General features: G+C 53.9%; 5 protein-coding genes across 5 annotated transcripts; 2 read left to right on the forward strand and 3 right to left on the reverse strand.

The window, feature by feature from the left end:
• Positions 1-485: 485 nt before the first annotated feature.
• Positions 486-1,471, reverse strand: CPAR01_16764 (uncharacterized protein; the record flags this gene model as incomplete). Its single annotated transcript, XM_060501008.1, has 2 exons — positions 486-963; positions 1,383-1,471. The coding sequence occupies 2 exons, from the start codon at positions 1,469-1,471 to the stop codon at positions 486-488; spliced, it is 567 nt and encodes a 188-aa protein (XP_060340292.1).
• Positions 1,472-1,587: 116 nt separating this feature from the next.
• On the forward strand, positions 1,588-2,689 carry CPAR01_16765 (uncharacterized protein; the record flags this gene model as incomplete). The annotated part of the gene is made up of 3 exons (XM_060501009.1): positions 1,588-1,908; positions 1,962-2,147; positions 2,210-2,689. The coding sequence occupies 3 exons, from the start codon at positions 1,588-1,590 to the stop codon at positions 2,687-2,689; spliced, it is 987 nt and encodes a 328-aa protein (XP_060340293.1).
• Positions 2,690-5,931: 3,242 nt separating this feature from the next.
• CPAR01_16766 (kinesin motor domain-containing protein) lies at positions 5,932-8,880 on the reverse strand (the record flags this gene model as incomplete). Its single annotated transcript, XM_060501010.1, has 2 exons — positions 5,932-8,039; positions 8,094-8,880. The coding sequence occupies 2 exons, from the start codon at positions 8,878-8,880 to the stop codon at positions 5,932-5,934; spliced, it is 2,895 nt and encodes a 964-aa protein (XP_060340294.1).
• A 4,133-nt stretch (positions 8,881-13,013) lies between these two features.
• Positions 13,014-13,202, forward strand: CPAR01_16767 (uncharacterized protein; the record flags this gene model as incomplete). The annotated part of the gene is made up of 1 exon (XM_060501011.1): positions 13,014-13,202. The coding sequence occupies one exon, from the start codon at positions 13,014-13,016 to the stop codon at positions 13,200-13,202; it is 189 nt and encodes a 62-aa protein (XP_060340295.1).
• A 1,832-nt stretch (positions 13,203-15,034) lies between these two features.
• On the reverse strand, positions 15,035-16,282 carry CPAR01_16768 (uncharacterized protein; the record flags this gene model as incomplete). The annotated part of the gene is made up of 1 exon (XM_060501012.1): positions 15,035-16,282. The coding sequence occupies one exon, from the start codon at positions 16,280-16,282 to the stop codon at positions 15,035-15,037; it is 1,248 nt and encodes a 415-aa protein (XP_060340296.1).
• Positions 16,283-16,864: the final 582 nt, after the last annotated feature.

Genomic DNA, 16,864 nt, shown 5'->3' on the forward strand with positions numbered 1-16,864 from the left:
AAGTAAGGTCGTGGGCAGACAGTGAGGGACGGAGCAAGGTGAGGCAGACTCGGCCAACTTCTTCTTTTCGGGCCAAGACTCCAGGCAAGGTACGAACACTCAGTACGGATACTCCGTGGCCTCCAGGGTAGCAGCTGCAGGAGGAGGAGCTTAAAGGTATCCAGCGGCCACGCAGAAAGTGGCCGACCCTTGTCCGAAATCAAGCAGAGAACGCAGTGAAAAAAGACCCAAGGGGACCCAAAGGGGACAACCGAAAAGGATGAAAAGTGCGATCAACTGCGTGAAGTAAATGACTGATGGTGGGTCTTGGCGGCGATCATCAGAGACCAGGGTTCGGTTGGAGTAGGAGCTTCAAGCAGTGGTGGACTCAAGAGGCTGGTATTGCCCCGTATGTTCGGCCGGACGTTGCGTATGGAGCGGGAGAAACTGGATCAGGCTGCAGCCATTGCTGTAAGGGAAAATCGGGAGGGTAGAGAGACGACTACTTAATAGACTGGGTTGGACGCCGGCTTGCCGACCGAAACAGTCTTGTATGTCATGTAATGCTGCTGGGTGCGTCGTGGACCGGTTGTCTCGTCCGCGGTCTGTGGTATATTGTTTGCAACAATGTGCCCCGTCTTTGCCTGTGTTCGGCCCTGGCGTTCCCCTCTAGGCTTTGGCTCTGACTTCCCGGCTTTTGGACAAACTCTATCCGATGCCAGTTCGAGTGACAGCGAGAGGATGAGGGAGTATGGTACTGCGCGGTAATTGGGCAGAAGCGAAGGATGAAGATGGGACGATGAGTTGTTCGTCCGGGCCTTTGACTTGATACCCGGTCCAGCAGCGCCGAGAAGGGGGAAGAACCCAGAGGCGAAAGTTGAGAAGGGGGGTGCGGCGTGCCGAGCAAAAAGATGGGCCGAAGGATGGGCAGATGGGGAAGGGCGGGAAGATTGGGGGACAAGAGGTGTCAGAGCTCCTAGGAGTCTAGGAGGTGTCGTGTGGTGTGCGGGTGAAGCGCAATTGCAGCGTCAATGTCCGTGGGATGAGGTGTCAGCTGTTGCTGTCAATGCCTTGACCTCTTGCTTTTCTGTGATGGTGTTGGTGCCGTGATGGTGCCTCGTCTAATAGAAACTCGGGTGTGGCGACGGGCCTTGCGTTTGCAACAAAGGACAAAGACTATGTTTCTCACGCTTTCTTTCTACCTGAGTTCGGTTAGGACTTGAGAGGGAAAGAAAAAAGTCTGGGGCGCCCGTTGTCAAAAATATTTTCAATCCAGCGGTCTTTCGCATTCAGCCTGATCGGCCTGCTTTGGTCTCTGCCCTTTTTTGGCTCAATTGCAACGGCGGGGGTAAGGTGGACCAACAAAATGCGTCAAACCCGGTGTGCTTGACAAAAGGTATGACGATTGGCAATGGTCAATAGCTGAGCATCCCAGAAAACCCAACTGCGAAACCATGAACCGAAGCAGCCGCGTGGCGGTGCGAGGTTCCATGGTGGAGGGAGCAGCATTTACAGGCTACAGGCTCCAGCAGTAAGAGCAGTGAGAGCAACAGTAGTAGCAGATCGTCCGAGGCTGGGCGGGACGGAGTTTCTGATTCTTGCAGCATCATGATCGTCCCCCGAATAGAAACTCAGTTCAGGGTTTCCCCTCGAGCCCCTCATCTTCAGCTGGCCCTTTCACGTCGTGTCATTGCTCCAATGCTGCTCTCACTATTGCCAGGGAGCCAGAAGAAGCAAGAAGCGAGGGAGATCCCACGGGATCGTCATACCCAAGGCGATCCCGCAGCAGTGACCACACGGTCGAACCCAGGCAGATGCCAAAGAGCCCCAACAACCGTCGACACGTCCCTACATTGTGACGGGCGGATGGACGGTTGGCGTTGTATTTCGCATGGGGGGTTTCGCGAAAGTCGGAACCTCGCGGCGAAAGTTGCAACACCATGAAAAGTGGGCAGTAGCTTTTTCAAGGCCAACCTTGACAGACGGAGCCCAACGGTGAGCCCCAAACCAACCTAGCCGTACTCCGTAAAAGAAGTGGAAAATTCGCCTCCAAGAAGACACCGAGGTCAGAAGGGGGAGCAGCGCGCATTGCATCTGCGACACTGGTTGACTGGTTTGCGGGACCGGTCGAGTACGCGCTGAGTAAGTTCCCAAAAAGGAAGCCGATGGTTCAAGGGTAACCCGCCGCGCAAGTATTTTCCTGGTATTGTGCATATGCCATCCACACAAGGTAGGTGCTAACTTGGTACTTGCTACCTCTTTAGAAGTCAGGAAGTGTGTGTGGTGTTGGGCGGAGGAACCTCACCGTTCAGTCGCAGCTTCCCAAATGCTTCTCCCCCCACCTTATGTGGTCGCCGGTCACGATTTTAGCACGTTTCAGAACCTCCGGGGTGATGAAGCAGCCAGTCAGAGCCCGCATTCTTGTGTCCCTGAGCCGCAGGGGTCCTCGGATGAGATCCGCCCCTCTCCATCCCAACAGGCCAATGAGAAGACGTATTTAGTACCTCCCGCAACGTCTTCTACTCCTTTCGGCGCTCTTACTCTCATCTCTGGCCTCCCATTGGGCATCTTGGTTACCGCACCTCCATCGCACCTCCATCTTGTTCCTCCCGGACCTTCTCCCGAAGACGGTCATCACTTCCTTTCTCTAAAATCTGAAAGCGCGTTCCTCCTCCTCTTGGCTGTCAGTGTCACGAGTGTCAACTCATGATCAAGCGCCGCTCCAGTTCGCTCATTCCCAAAAAGGTCATAAGACGGTCCTTCGGAATATTTGTGATGGGGATTGCGGGACCGCTTTGTGACCCCTTTTCCTACCATCTCTTCACCCTCAATCTATGACTTGTGCGAATTCTTCTCATCCCGTCCCCTTGGCTTCCCTCTCGCAAGTCCGTATCCCCAACGTGCTTCTGCATTTTCATCTGCACGTTACAAGGGTACAGAACCGCCGTAATAGGCTTGGACTCGTCGTCAAAAATATGTCACGATTCGAGGCACACACGCACACGCATCCGCATTCCCAAATCCAGAAGGCCGCACGTGGACATCAAAGATGGGGAACTCACACCCCTGTCGCGACCCCTTTCTGGATCCCCCAATTTTGGGTCAATTCCGAGCAGGGAAAAACAAAGGGAAAAGGGCACTGCACAAACTGGGTTACTGAGCGTTGACATACTGAGTATATACCAGGCCGTTGGAAAGAGAAAATCTGCTCTAGTTCATTTTTTCCCCTCCCCGCGCGCGCGGGATCCGCCGTCCTGGACTCCTACCTTGCTCGCTGTCACGCTGAGCACTTTTTAAAGTGGCATCTTAGCTCGGCTTTCCCGCCCGCGCCGTTGAAACCTTGAAGTATGACCCAATTACGAGGAAATCAGCGAAGCAAAAGGTAAAATACACAGCAAGCTGCAAAACAAGGCGTCACCATCACAATTACTATCGTCAGACGGGGGAAATGGTACAATGTCGTACCACCTACTGTGTAGTCTCTCACAAAGGCAGAAGGGAGCAAACAACTTCTTCAACTAGCCAAACACAGCATCTCTGTGCTCAGTCACAGACTCACAGGATCGTCCAAGCACCAACCAATGGATCAGCAATTATACCCACCAACCGAGACAGACAGACGGCAGCTGAGAGACACGGCTCCACGAAAGAGTCAGGGAGAGTCAGAGAAATGAGGCCAACGACTGGTCGGTGATCAATGATTGACAATAGACAGAGAGTCATGAGTGACAATCAAGGTTTCGTCCTTTTTGTCTGCAGATCGCCATACTTCGTGCTGCGCAAGGTAGGTATTCGGTACTCGGGACCGGGGGTTGCAAGTCCCCATTTGCGTCATATCAAAACAAATTTTGATATTGCGATCCATCGTCATCAATCACGCAGTGCAGCAAAACCGCGCCCATGCCCGTGCCCGGCAGGCAACCAGGGAATCAACAGATATCGCGAACCCACTCCCGACTGTTCCCTGTTCAACTGGGAAAGAAAGGCTCCATCGCAAGGCGCACGCGTCAATGACAAGTCATTGTCTCTTTTCAGAGTTTACGCCAACAAACACCAAACGACCCATCACAAGATTGATGATGGAGAAGCCTAAAGTCCCATGGGAAACCTAGATAGACAAGAAAGAAGACAGAAAAATAACGAAACCGAAAGAGGCATGATCCAGGTTTACAAGGCTTTCAAGGCTTCATCCGAGTCAAACCCCATCACCGGAAACTCAAATCAGCTTGCTCCCTCACAGCAAGTCTCGAACCCGTGTCCCTGCCCCATTCAGCCTCCTGCCACATGGGCAAACAAACAACTCTCTGTTCAGCAGCCCGTTTTCCAAATCTCACCATAACTACTCCGTACAATCAGTCATCAACACCATCAATCCAAATTACATCCCAACGCTCCGCGCGCCCGTGCTCGCTCCCGACCGTGCACCCGCCACTTCCGTCCATCGGGTCTCGTCTCTGCCGCCACGCCGCGATCTCTCCGTATTCAAACCCCTAAGCCACACGGGAGGAACTTCAAACCACCACCACCAACAACGTTAATGCTCTTTGAGATTTTGCTCTCTCCTTTTTCCCGCTTGCCATCACAAGCATCCCCCTCCCTTCTCCTTTCCCGATCCAGCCATCTAGCCTCTCGCCCAAAACCACAAGATTCCCATGTGCAAAATCAGCGAGGAAAGCAGAACTAAAAATAAGCTCCTCAAAGTTTCGCGCGCCCGCCCGACCCAAGCTCACGCACCCCTCCCCTCCTTCTCCTTCGATCCGCCTCGTCAAACCGTCATCTTGGGAAGAACCTGCATCCCATAAACTCTGTTTGCTCCCCCAAGAAAGCACTCTGAAAATGATGGTCGGGAATCGCCGAGATTGCACCTTTGTGATGGCCATGTGATGATCTGATATCTTTGTGATGGCCTGTGATAGTTTTCCTACGTTACCGTTGAGATTCTCGAGTACTCATTTTGCATGAGATGAGAAACTCACGCTAGGGTTGAACTAAGACGCCTTGATCTGACATCGCGACTAACATGCGGCCCCCCTTCGACATGGCGTTGAGAAGGGTCGCCCCGTCTGCCATCCCCCCCTTCCCCCGCCCCCTCTCTCAACGGTCGTCCTCCGCCTATCCTATTCTGCAATCTTAGATTCACCAAGTCCCGGCTAGCACTCCGTCTCGTGAGGCGACCTGCGTTGCCATCAAACAGAACTGGTGGTCACAATGGGTGGCAAACAGAATGCAGTAATCCGCGAGGTGAAGACGTGACACATTGTGACGGGTCCTTGCGATTGGCACACCGTTTCCCCAAGTCGATTATATATGCGCGTTGTAGGTCCAATGGGCATGTAAAGCAAACGTACCCAACCCTTACAATCATCTCCGCTGTTTGGCTTCGATCACGGCCACAGTCACGGGTACGAGCACGGGTACGGGAAGGATGGTGGCATTTGATGGATCGTGGTATTCTCTTCTTCTGGATGTCGTAACCGCTCATCCGTTATTAGCTAGCTGACCAGGCCTGCTTTCTGATGTACGTGAGCCATCATAATCATCCATCAATCCAATATTAAACTGCCACAGGCAGGCCTCGTCGCTTTTCCCAATCCTTCTCTGAAACTTCCGCCAATATCAATATCCTGAGCCTGCCTAATGCACTGGGACCACACCTGGTCGTACAGTGCCTGAAATCTCTGCCGACTCCTCCTTCGTGGGCGTATCAGTACGCTAATAAAACAAACCGACAGTCTCAGCTAACGTCGAAAGAGGGTGACTTGAACCGCCGTTCTTCCAACCAGCGACTACGGCGAAGTAAAGTGTAGGGTATAAGAAGAAAAAAACAAAACCAGATCGTTGTCGACCTTTCCCGAACGCCTTTCTGGCCTCGTGAGGCACCCTCGCGAAGTCCAACCATTCCCACACCAGATAAAAACGTTGAAACTCACACTCCCGACAGAAAAGACCGTCTCACATGCCCATCACCGAGACCTTGTTGGTTTCATCAAATGATGCTGCCTTCCTGAGGGGTTCGAGATCCGCAGGCAACTCTGGATGCACCTCAAGTTTACGATCGCTGACGACGCGAATGCTTCCCCGTGCTCCCTTCACGAGATGGCCCGTCTCGACGCGGTCCTGGATCATCTCATCCAGGATCTTGCTCATTTCATCGACACTCTTGGTACGGTTGCGAGGAGTGTTATGGGCGGCGGATGGTGCTGGTGGCGGGTTCACCGTCGGTGGTGGGCTGTGTTCGTAAAGGGCCGATGTCCTGCCATCGGTGTGGCCCTCTGCCGTGTCTCGAGAACGCGCTGCAGACCGAAGCGCACCCAACATGCGATCCTTGTCGTCCAGTCTAGCCCGAAGCTCTGCGATCTCGGCGTCCTTCTCCCGCAGAAGCGTTGACACACTATGGTCTTCTCCGACCATGATGCCCTTATTCGGGGCGGAGAAGCCAACTGAAGTCCTCGAAGAACTGGCTCTTCGTGCCTGCATAAGCCGTTTCTCCAGCGTCTGGATGTATCTTGTCTTGTCCGCTAGGTCGGCTTGCAAGGCGCGGTTCTGAGCTGATAGGGAGGCGCTTCCGTCACCATATTCGCCAATGCTGTCGTCGTCTGTTACAAGCCCTCCTTCGCCACTAGATTGGCGTTGTCCTCCACTCGATCGACCGCTAGAACGACGGCCTATGGTCGATGACGCCGATGTCATTGATGCTGTCCTTTCGAGAAGTGGCCTGCCGCCATTAGAAGTGGCCAATGATGATCTTGCTGATGCCATTGAGGACCGAGGATGGATGCCAAGAGCGCTGTAAGAGCCGCTGACGTTGACACCAATTGATTTGGAACTCAAGATCAGACGGTTGAGGTGATCGATCCGTTCTTTAAGCGCTGTGCGAGCCAGCTGCATTTCGAGCATTTGCTCTTCATGCCGATGCTCAGCCTCAAGTTCACGGGCCTTCTCCTCCAAGACGTCTCGCTCTCTTTCTTCCTCGGCATACTTTGCATTCTTTTCCTTGGCTTGTGTATCGAGCTGTTGCCGTAACTCAAGGATCTCCATGCGATACCGCTCCAAGAGAACTCTCGCACCGCCATCACCACCGCTTCCGAGAGCCTCTTCCGCCTTCTTGGCATGACTGACAATATTATTCTTTGCTCTGGATGCGAATTTGAGGGTGTTGATCGTCTCTGATGTGTGGGAGTTCGAGGACGCAGCGCTGCCAGCCGCGCCAATCTGAATAGTGCAAAGAATGCTCACCAGCGATCCGCCTGACAACGCGCCTTGCAAAAGCCTGGTCAGCTTGCTGTCGCGATAAGGCAGATGCTTCCCGTCCTTGTCGGCCGCCTTTCCATCCTTGTCCTTGTGCTCCGAGAGTTTGGAGATGACAGTGCCCAAAGTGAGCAAACTCTTGTTGATGTGCGAGCCTTCGGTTCTTCGCTCTTTGGACTCGGCAGCCTTTTCGGATCCAGCGAGATCGATCAAGCTCAATGTTGACACTCGCACGCCACCGGGTAGCATTCCGGACCTTTTGCTGTCGCCACCTCCAGGGTTCCCTGGTATCCGCTCTCGGCTCTCCACCACGATTTGTACGACTGCATGACTTCGGGAGCTCCTCGCATTAAACTGGGTGCTTGCAGTTCTACGCGCTTGGTCTCCACGCGCAATTACCCTAAGAAGCTGGGTAGGACTCTGAACAATCTCCTCTTTCAAGGGGCTAGCGTAAACACCGCGCTTGCTGTCTTCGCGTAGCTTGATCTCTTCCTGCCCACCAGTGGGTGCGCCGGGCCCAGTTGACATACTCAGCAAGTCGTGAATCTTTTCGTTGTAGATTTCCAAATAACTGACACGAAGCAGGAATTCGCGGGATGGTGTCTCTCTGATGTAGGAAAAGATATCTGTAATGGCGAGCGGGATCACACCAGGCGAAGAGGCGGTTCCTTGCATCGAAAACGTCTTTCCGGTACCAGTCATGCCGTAGGCGAAAACCGTTCCATGATAGCCTTCCATCACACGGCGGACTAGACGCTTTGCTAGGCAGTCGTATACTCGGCTGTTGTCGTCGTGTGTTGTAAAGACATTATCTGACGTCTTGGGTTAGAAGAATTTGCGTGGTTTTGCGGAGCAATAAGCCTCACCATAAAAGTAGTCTCCGCCTTCCTTTCCTCTGTACGCAACAAGAGACTTGCGTCCATCAACCATCCACTCGCCCTCGGCTTTGGTATTCTCGTTTCCGCTCGCATCTGGTCGCACTCTCACACTGACAATCACATTACCCTTGCCGTCTAGTTTGGAACCTCTCTTATCACTGCTGCCGTCAGATGAGGATTTTGCCGCCATTCCATCGATAGGGTCATCATACGTCGTCGCGGAAGTTGAATACGAGTCCTGGGCAGAAGAGCTCCTGCTTTGGGGCGGTGAAGAAATGCTGATAAGGCCATCGGACATACGCACACTTGCGCTTGATATTGACTTGCCCTCGGCACTGTTGTTCAACAGACTTGGCGCGCCGTTGCTTTGCGAATACGTAGACGCTACGGAGCCCTTTGACTTGCGTGTAGAGTTCCGTGAGGAGTCAGCACCAAGTGGACTCGGGGGGAGGCTACTGATGCGATTGTCGCCTCGGGGCGGTTGGGGGAATGAGTTGATGCTCACTGTCTTACGCAACGTCCGCACAGAAGAATTACTCATGGCAGAGGCTGTACGTGGTTGCGGAAGGGCTGAGGTGGGTGCGGGAGTTGTGGGAGGCAGAAAGCCTGCGGAGGGAGCTCTGAGGCCACTCTTCGAGTTCGGTGTTGACGGTGCCCTGGAAGCTGTCGTGGGAATGCCCCCCGTACTTTTCCTCGTTTTCGGTACAGGTAGAGCGGGCAGTGCCATGGTTGGCGGGCCATTTGACGGCCGGGCCGGCCGTGGGAGAGTCGCCATATCGTTGAATAATTGAAGGGAAGGAGCCGTGATCCGTACGCAACTACGAAGTCCCGAGTTGGGCAAGCAACCTTCTAGATTGTCGAGAGCAGTCGAGAAATTGGCCGGTCCATGAACTCGGAGGGTGGAAGAGGGTGGGTGATCGTCGGGATGTTGATTACGTCGATAAAGGGACGTCTTCCGCGTGGGTTGTATTCGTCCGAAAACCACGAGTGTGGACGGGGACCTGGCCTGCGAATATGCCTGTATCCCAGTACTCTGGACCAATTCGAGAACAGGGACGTATGAAACGTTATTATGCGTTGAGGGTGTACAGAGTGAGGTGGGAAGTTTTCATCGGATTGGGGGCTCGACTGTCAGGAGGGTTGTCAGTGCACCTGGACCATGACAATTAAGGCAGAGGGCACGGGACTTGGGCATGACTTGCAGATGCGCCGGCATAAGGGCGATCCCAAGGGGCGGAGCGGATAAGACCAGGGAGGAAGAACCAAAGGGAAAAAAACTTACCAAAATATGATTCAGTGGACAACGCTTGTGTTGTCGTGTTTGGTGGTGGGTCGAGATGGTGTTGGTGAGAAGAGAGAAAGGCAGCGTCGAGCGATTTGAAGGGGGAATCCTGGGATTGAGGTGGCTTCGTATGTCTCGTAGAGTGTTCCTTGCGGTTCAAACCGGGACCCTGTCGGCTCTGTTGGAAGCAAGTGTGGAGGGAAAACAAAGGTCTGACTGTAGTGGATTTTTTGTCGTCGAGCTGTATTCCTTGCGCTAGCGGGCGGCGGGCGGCGTACGGCTTGGGGTTTCTTTTTCGTGGGCTGTCTGCAGAGCACGGTGCCTCTGGTGTCTCGCGCAGCTAAAGTCGCAGGACTGGGATGGCGACGGGTACTCAGATTGGGCGGCAGGTCGGGGAAAGGCAAAAAATTGAGGTGGACGCGGGAGGAAGGGAAGGGGTTGGTTTCGTCGAGTGGAAATGTTTCGACAGCAGAGCTGGGCGCGGGATTTGCGAACGCGGATTCGCTGTAGCTTCGGAGCGTCTGAGCTTCACAAAGGAGAAGTAGGAAACAAGTCCACAGAGTTTGGGTGACGAAGTGCGGAAAGATATTCGACCGGGGCCGCGGTAAGGTAGAGTTGGGACGGAATTGCGTCAAGTCTGAGAGCTGGCGGATGCGATGAGCTCTGTGATGCCGATGGGGTTGCGATGGTTTGTGGAAAGGAGAGATCCGAGTCTCGAGCGCTGGGCTTGTTTGCGTCTCTTGGTCTTGGCGGAGTAATCCGTAGGTTAAGGTAAAGAAGAGGAGGCGGCGGCGGTGGAATCGTACAAGGCAAAGAGTCAGGTTAATTGAGGCGTCCCGTGGGCAAGGTAAAGGAGACGCAAAGCGTAAAAGCGCACAGCGAGACGAGATGAGTAAGGAGTGTTTGGTCGAGAAAATGGAGAAGGCGTGAGTGAATGTGGTGATGAAAAGTGCGTTTCGGTGCGATTAGTGCAGTGGGCGGCAATGTAAGCGGGAAATGGCCGCTATGTGCAACGACGTGGGCGGCGCGAGGAAGGTGAAGGAGTGGCTGAAGGTACTAGGCAGATCCGTCGGATAAGTTGGGAGCGATCTGAATGTGGACGGACGTGGTCGTGAAAGTAGACGTAGTGTAAACGTGGGCGGCAGGCAGGAGGGGGAGAACTTTGGAAGTGAAAGAGGTCGAGAGTCGAGGTGTTCCAGACCAGTGGGATCGTTTCCTCGAAAAGGTCTGTTCCGTGTTAGGCGCGTCCTCGATGCGAAGGATGTCCAATGTTGGACGTTCCTTCCTCTCTTTCTTTCCCTTTCCTCTTTTGCTATTATTGCGAGTGGGAAAGAACCTGGACAAAAGAGAGAGCACCTTCCTCCTCCTCTTCTCCTCTCCGTCTGCTCTCCTCTCTTCGTTGGTCCTACTTGCCCGGGGCAAAGTAGCGGACAAGTGACAGGGTGCAGGAGTGTAAAAAACAGTGGGCCCTTGTACGTACCGTTAAACCATTCTTTGCTTTTTCTGGACGGGAGCTTGTGAGGAATCCACAAAAAGTTGTGCTTGGATATGCCGACAACGGGAAGTATTGCGCAATAGGAATAGAGGGATAAGCTGCCAAACCCAGTGACAAAGTGACGATCCTCGATATCGGCGTCAACTAAGATTGCGGGACGTGATATCTGCAAATCGTAGAGGAAAGAGATAGTCGTCGTCTCTGAGTCAATCGAGAAAGAGCTTGTTCCCCAGAACTAGGTAGGTATTCTAAAGTACCTTAGCTGAATGTGAAGGGGGAAAAGGAAGGAGAAGACAGGATACAACCGGGGTCACGGGTGAGATGGGCAAATACGTATCCATGTACGAAATACTCGTGCCAAATACCAATAAACACAGAAAGGGGAGGAGGGAGGGAGACGAAAGAGAGATGTTGCCTCCCCTGGTCTTCTGCGACCTTGCCCCCGTTTATCGCTTGTCTTTCTCGTGTCTGTGTCATTCCCTGCCTTCGTCTCGATTCTTCCCATTTTCACTTCCATTTTCTTTTCACCCCTCCAGCTGGCCGGTCAGGGCTGAGGAGGGCGTGCAACACGGTTGTGATTTCCCGTCCCCGCCATTCACACTTCGATTAGCACGTGCAACTCTCTCTCCGGCCACGATGGACTTTCAAGAACAAGAGCACTATTTCTCTCTCCTTTCTCGACTCCGTCACGAATTGCTTCCCCATCGGCAACTAGTCAGGTACTAGAGACAACGTCCAAGAAATACACCACTCATCACAACGCCCGCAGCCCAACCCAGGAAGTTTTCCTCGCTAGTCTGATCATCGTCAAATTGGTACCCAGACTTGGAGATTCTACCCCTGTCACATCCCCAGCAAGGACCATCGCTCAACTCAGGAACAGCAAGGGGGGAATCCCTTTCCAGCTTAGTCCCAGAATATACACGGTGCCGCCACGAGCTACCAGCATCAGAGGTACTCGGCACATTATTACGCCCCTTTAACCGCGAGAGACTGCGCGAGCACTTGGACCATGAGCATTGCTTCCCACTGCACAAGCACAAGTGTCTCGAGACACGGCGCTACTATATCCCTCCCTCATGGTCCTTGGATGATAAGCCACGCCGCTCTGTGGCCTGACTCCTGGCCACTACTTGGTCCCTAGGTCTCGGGATACTTCCAAGACCCCTGCTGTCAAATCCCAAACTGGCTTGCATCTGCGAGAGAGAGAAAGAGAGAGAGCTTGTGGGATGATGGATCGTCTACCTCGCTGGGACCGACGGCACTTGATCCACGACAAGACGCGGATGCACATGCGCGAGCTCCGTACCACCGTCGCACGCATATGCGCGTGCTTTCCAACCCTCAAGCAAGCAGAGTAGCAAGCGTCCGCCGTCAGCATCCAGAGCACAAGGTGCGCATGTAACGAATTGTGGTGATATTGCGCAGCCTCACCTGTCCATCCCACGCCGAGACATGGTGCTGCCACATGTCGCCTCTTTGTCTCTCGCAAATTTGTGCAGAGTATGTGTTCTGGGTAGCACAGGATACCAGGTATAGCTACGGATACGCGTCACTCCACTCCTACCGCCCAAAGAAGCCTACTTTGTACGGGTTTCCCACGAGCGCCAACAGCTCGGGTTCCCATGATCCATCTCCATGAATCTTCCTCAGACCCGCTCATCACCCTCGGTGCTTTCTCGATCTGTCCCCGAATCCACAGAATCCTCGACAACGTTGACTCGATCAACAATTGGACAGAGCGCGGCAAATGGACTGACTGGGGGTAAACACTTTAAAGTGCCAACCGTTGTTGCAATCAAACAACGTCTACGAATTGCCAGAGACCCCCATATGGACGGACCACGCTGTAATTTCCGGATGCCATCACATCACTACCTCTTCCAGCCAACGAGCTGCCATCTATGGCGTCCCCGTGCGCAAATCTTCTACTAAGCACGCCGAACTAAGACCTCGATAACAGCCATCATATGCTACACTTTCTGCACGACTGCAGGAGCCGTCTCCGGGAAGCTTCCTAGCACGACCCAGAGTTGGAGAAGACGCTGTTGGCGTAAAAGTCTGTGTGACGACAAGCACCTTAGCTGCACTGCTGCAGCCTCGTCCATTCCCCGCCGAACCTCATTCGCCAATGAAGCATAACGCGACCATGGCCCTGGTCTGGCAATCTCACAGAGCCTGGGCCTGTCGCACGAATCCTACGAAGCCCCCCCCCCCCTTCGAACTGGTCAGATTGGCACCATTGGACATTGCGTCTTGGGGTCTGGGGCTCAGGCCATCAATCTATCTGTTGTTCGAGCAGAAAACGTTCAGAGAATGACGGGCGGGATGGTAGAACCCCCGACACCGGGTCACTCTCGGCGAGCCGTCGTGCCGGACGTTCATGTATCACTGCCAGACCTCATCCCGTACTTCACTGTTCCCGTCATCCGATGAACCTAGCGTTCTGCCGCGTTGCTCCGTCTCCGCATTCCCACGTCGCAGGATGGTTGCGCAAGTGCCTCACCATGCTTAGCACTTCGATCCTCTGTCCACATCAAAACGGTACCTGTACTGACGAGCTTGGAATTTCGAGTCCCGTTCAAAATCGAGCGTTCCACAAGCTCAGATAGAAGCACAGGCGATGGATGGCCCAAGCTCAATTTACCTCACTGGGACTGAAGTCGGTATCCATTCCCCAATACTGCACCTCAAAATTGCTTTTTCTACGTTTGGTTAATGCACGCAGGCAAGCTGCAACGTCTTGCGCCCCCAAAGAGGATGTTGGAGTTTCCAATACTTTTTCCTGGTGGGCTAAGAGCCTAGTCTACGGGGCAACGGGGCTGTCGATCTTGGATCATGTTCCTTCCGACGATCTCTGCTGAGTGTTAGCGAGCTTCTGACAAAACAAACGCTCTTTTGATTAATGAGCTCTATATTATCTATACACTGACTAGTCCAGGTGTCTTGACTCTTGCACGGCTGCCATAACATCCGAGATATCTTGGCTGATTGGGTGAATTTGGATTAGCTTTCTATGCTCTCCCACCCGACCTCGGATGGCGGGCTGAAGTATGGCAAGCATTTCAATTTGACAGTTGTGAGCCAACGTCTTCTTCGCTCGGACAATACTATACTCTGGAACACTAGCTGCAGATGGACATACACTATCGTACCTCTCTCCACACAGCCTTTGTGTAAGTTTCGAAAACCTCAAATACAACCCGAAATTTCTGGCGACTCAGCCAATGCAGTGTGTTGTTTGGTCTTCCATGTGGAGGCAAAACGAATGGTGTGTGTCGCTTTTTGCTACCAACTACACCTTTAGGTCCCAAGCCTTTCAACTTTTGACAGCAGCACGCAAATCGATGCAAAGAACGGATGAGAGGCGGTTGACATTCATGCTCTGGCTTTCACAGGTCCGTTCATGACTCAAGAGCCTATACCTAACGAAGTCACATTTAAAAACCGGCAGTTCTCGTCTAAACGTTGGTCCAGTTGCACGATGCTCCGCGACTGGGCGAAGCATGGAAGATCAAACCCCAGGCCCTAGGATTTACCTAGGTGAACCTGGAGCCGCATCACCCTCCGCCTCGCCTTCAAGTGCGACCCTTCACCCTCTACAACAATTTTCGTGCTTGGCAGATATTGACAGGGAGCCGGGGTTCTGGGGAAACTTCACTAATCAACAGGCTTGTTCCCCTTTCAAGCTGGCCGCGCAACCTTCACGGGTTTGCCGTCTATCTAGCGGTTCAATGATGTATTTCGAGAGTAGGGAAGTAATTTTCTTCTCAAATTACGGAAAGAAACGCTGTTAGCAGATAACAGCAGCAACTGACTCAATCGGGGTGTGTTATACGTACTATGCTACAGTAGCTCTATCTCTATGATTTTTCTCTCATCGAAGAATGTTCCCGAGAAACGACCCTCGGACGAACATGCCAGGAGGCGGCCATGGCATCCCAGTCAAGTTGACGTGATGGGGGGCTAAGCGACACGGCAGCTTGTCAAGAGGCAGGTTTCATCGACGCCGATGTTCCCAACATTGTGTCTCTGGTCGCTAGCGACTGGTCGAAGAACATTTGGGATTTCCACGGTATCAAGCTTAAAACCTTTCCCCCGCTACAGCAGACGACGTACACGGACTCCGAGGTCTCACCCACGATCACTGTATCACAGGAGGCGGACTCCCCTACCTACGCTCCGTGTCTCAAAGACTTCCACGACACCGGCGCCCATGGCTTCCTCCAACACCCAGTTGAACTCCAAACCGTAAAACTCCTTCCATCGTTTGGTCCTCCCCGGCAGCACGCCGGCGAATTCTCCCCTGGCCCTCCTTGCGAGGCGTGCCTCGTCACGGGCTACGCCACCCTCCCACCGCTCCCGGAGCATAGACACGGGCATCTCCCTAAATTGAGACTTGGACAGGAGATGGGCCAGGTGCTCCACAGCGGCGGCGGTCAGTTTTAGAAACGACCCGTAACCGGGCACCGCGATGGTGAATTCGGCCCCCGAATAGGATGACGCGTCGGCGGCGGCGCCGCGGGATAGACGCGGCGCCCCTCCCCCACCACCCGCGGCGTGTATTCCTCCTTGTCCGCCCACGGCGTCGAAGCTTCCGGATGCTGCGCGGGAGACTGCTTGAATGCTCATCAAGCTACCGCGGTCTTCGGGCCGCAAGTGTAAGTTCATCAATGGTGTATTTACGTGCTGCGGATGCATGCTGGATGTAAGAAACCCGGCCCGCACCAGGGCATCGGCCTGTATATGGCCGCCGCAAGCCAGTCGCGGCATCGTCTGCGCCAGCGGGTTCTCTCTCAGGAACTTGACATAGGCGGACCTCGCGTCGTCGTCCAGCTCCGCCGATTTTGCAATCATGTCCTCCAGCTCAGACGTCTGGATCAGCGCCTCGCCCAGGCCGCCGCGGCGTTGCACGTAGATCTTGCGCAGCGCTCCGCCGCGCTGCAACTCTGCGACCTCGCGCTCCACCGCCGTGGGCGAGGCGAGGAGTGCGTGTAAGTGCGATGTTGTCACTATGCCCGGCATGGCTCTGCGGTAATTGAGCACCTCGGCGATGCGCGTGGAGTTCATGCCGGCCGCCTCCGTGGGGACGGGGCCGAACATGCGGCTGCGGGTGTACTTTATGGCCTGGACGACGTCGCGCAGCGACATGTCCGTCGCCAGCGCCGCGACGAGCCCTGCGTCGTCGAGCCTGTCGTGGAAGAAGTCGTCGTTGTAGTCGCCGTCATCATCTTGGACGTCTGATGGGGTAGTTGTGTTCCTCTTGGCGCTGCTGCTCCTGCCGCCGGCAGACTTGCGGGGGCTACTCGTCCCGCTATCCTTCCGCGGCGAAGCTGATGGTTTCGGCTTTGGTTTTGGCTTCTTTACTCGGCCGCCGCTTAATATTGACCGCAAGCTCATGTTCTATTACTTTTTCTTTTTTTTATTCTCCTTCTTCTCTAGGCGTGTTCCCTAGCGTAATTCGGAAAATGACAACGTCGCAAAAAAATGAGAGAAGAGGTAAATAAGGTTGAGGATTCGTACTGACGGCCTGGGGTGTGTAGTGTGAACGTGGGATCTCCGGTACGTCAAAGTCCGGGCGGCTCCACTCGTGCTTTTATGCCCTGTTGACGGATTGACGCACGTACGCCGCCGCGCCCTTCCGGGTGTAGAATTCGGGTGTAGGACCCTTTTTTCGTCCCTCCTTCCTTTGGTTGGTATTAGTGGTGGCGAATCCAACGACTCGGTGCCGCGTCCTAGTCTCTGCGTGAGATTTCCCTTCGTTCAGAGGACAAAGTATTATTAATCAGCAGTCACGGTACAAGTAAGTAGTCGCAACTCGGGCCCTCGCCAAGAAAGCTGTCAATTTACGTGATGAGAAAAGAGACAACGAGGCTGACCGGTCCGTGGCCTTTTGATTTTCCTGCCTGAAGTCTGTCTTATTCTGCCCAGAATAGGGGGTGAGAGTATGTCAAGTTCCGGTCCGTCTGTTCTTCTTTCGGC

The sequence above is a fragment of the Colletotrichum paranaense genome (genome assembly GCF_030867605.1).
Source record: "Colletotrichum paranaense strain IMI 384185 chromosome Unknown Scaffold_31.1, whole genome shotgun sequence".
NCBI lineage: Eukaryota > Fungi > Ascomycota > Sordariomycetes > Glomerellales > Glomerellaceae > Colletotrichum > Colletotrichum paranaense.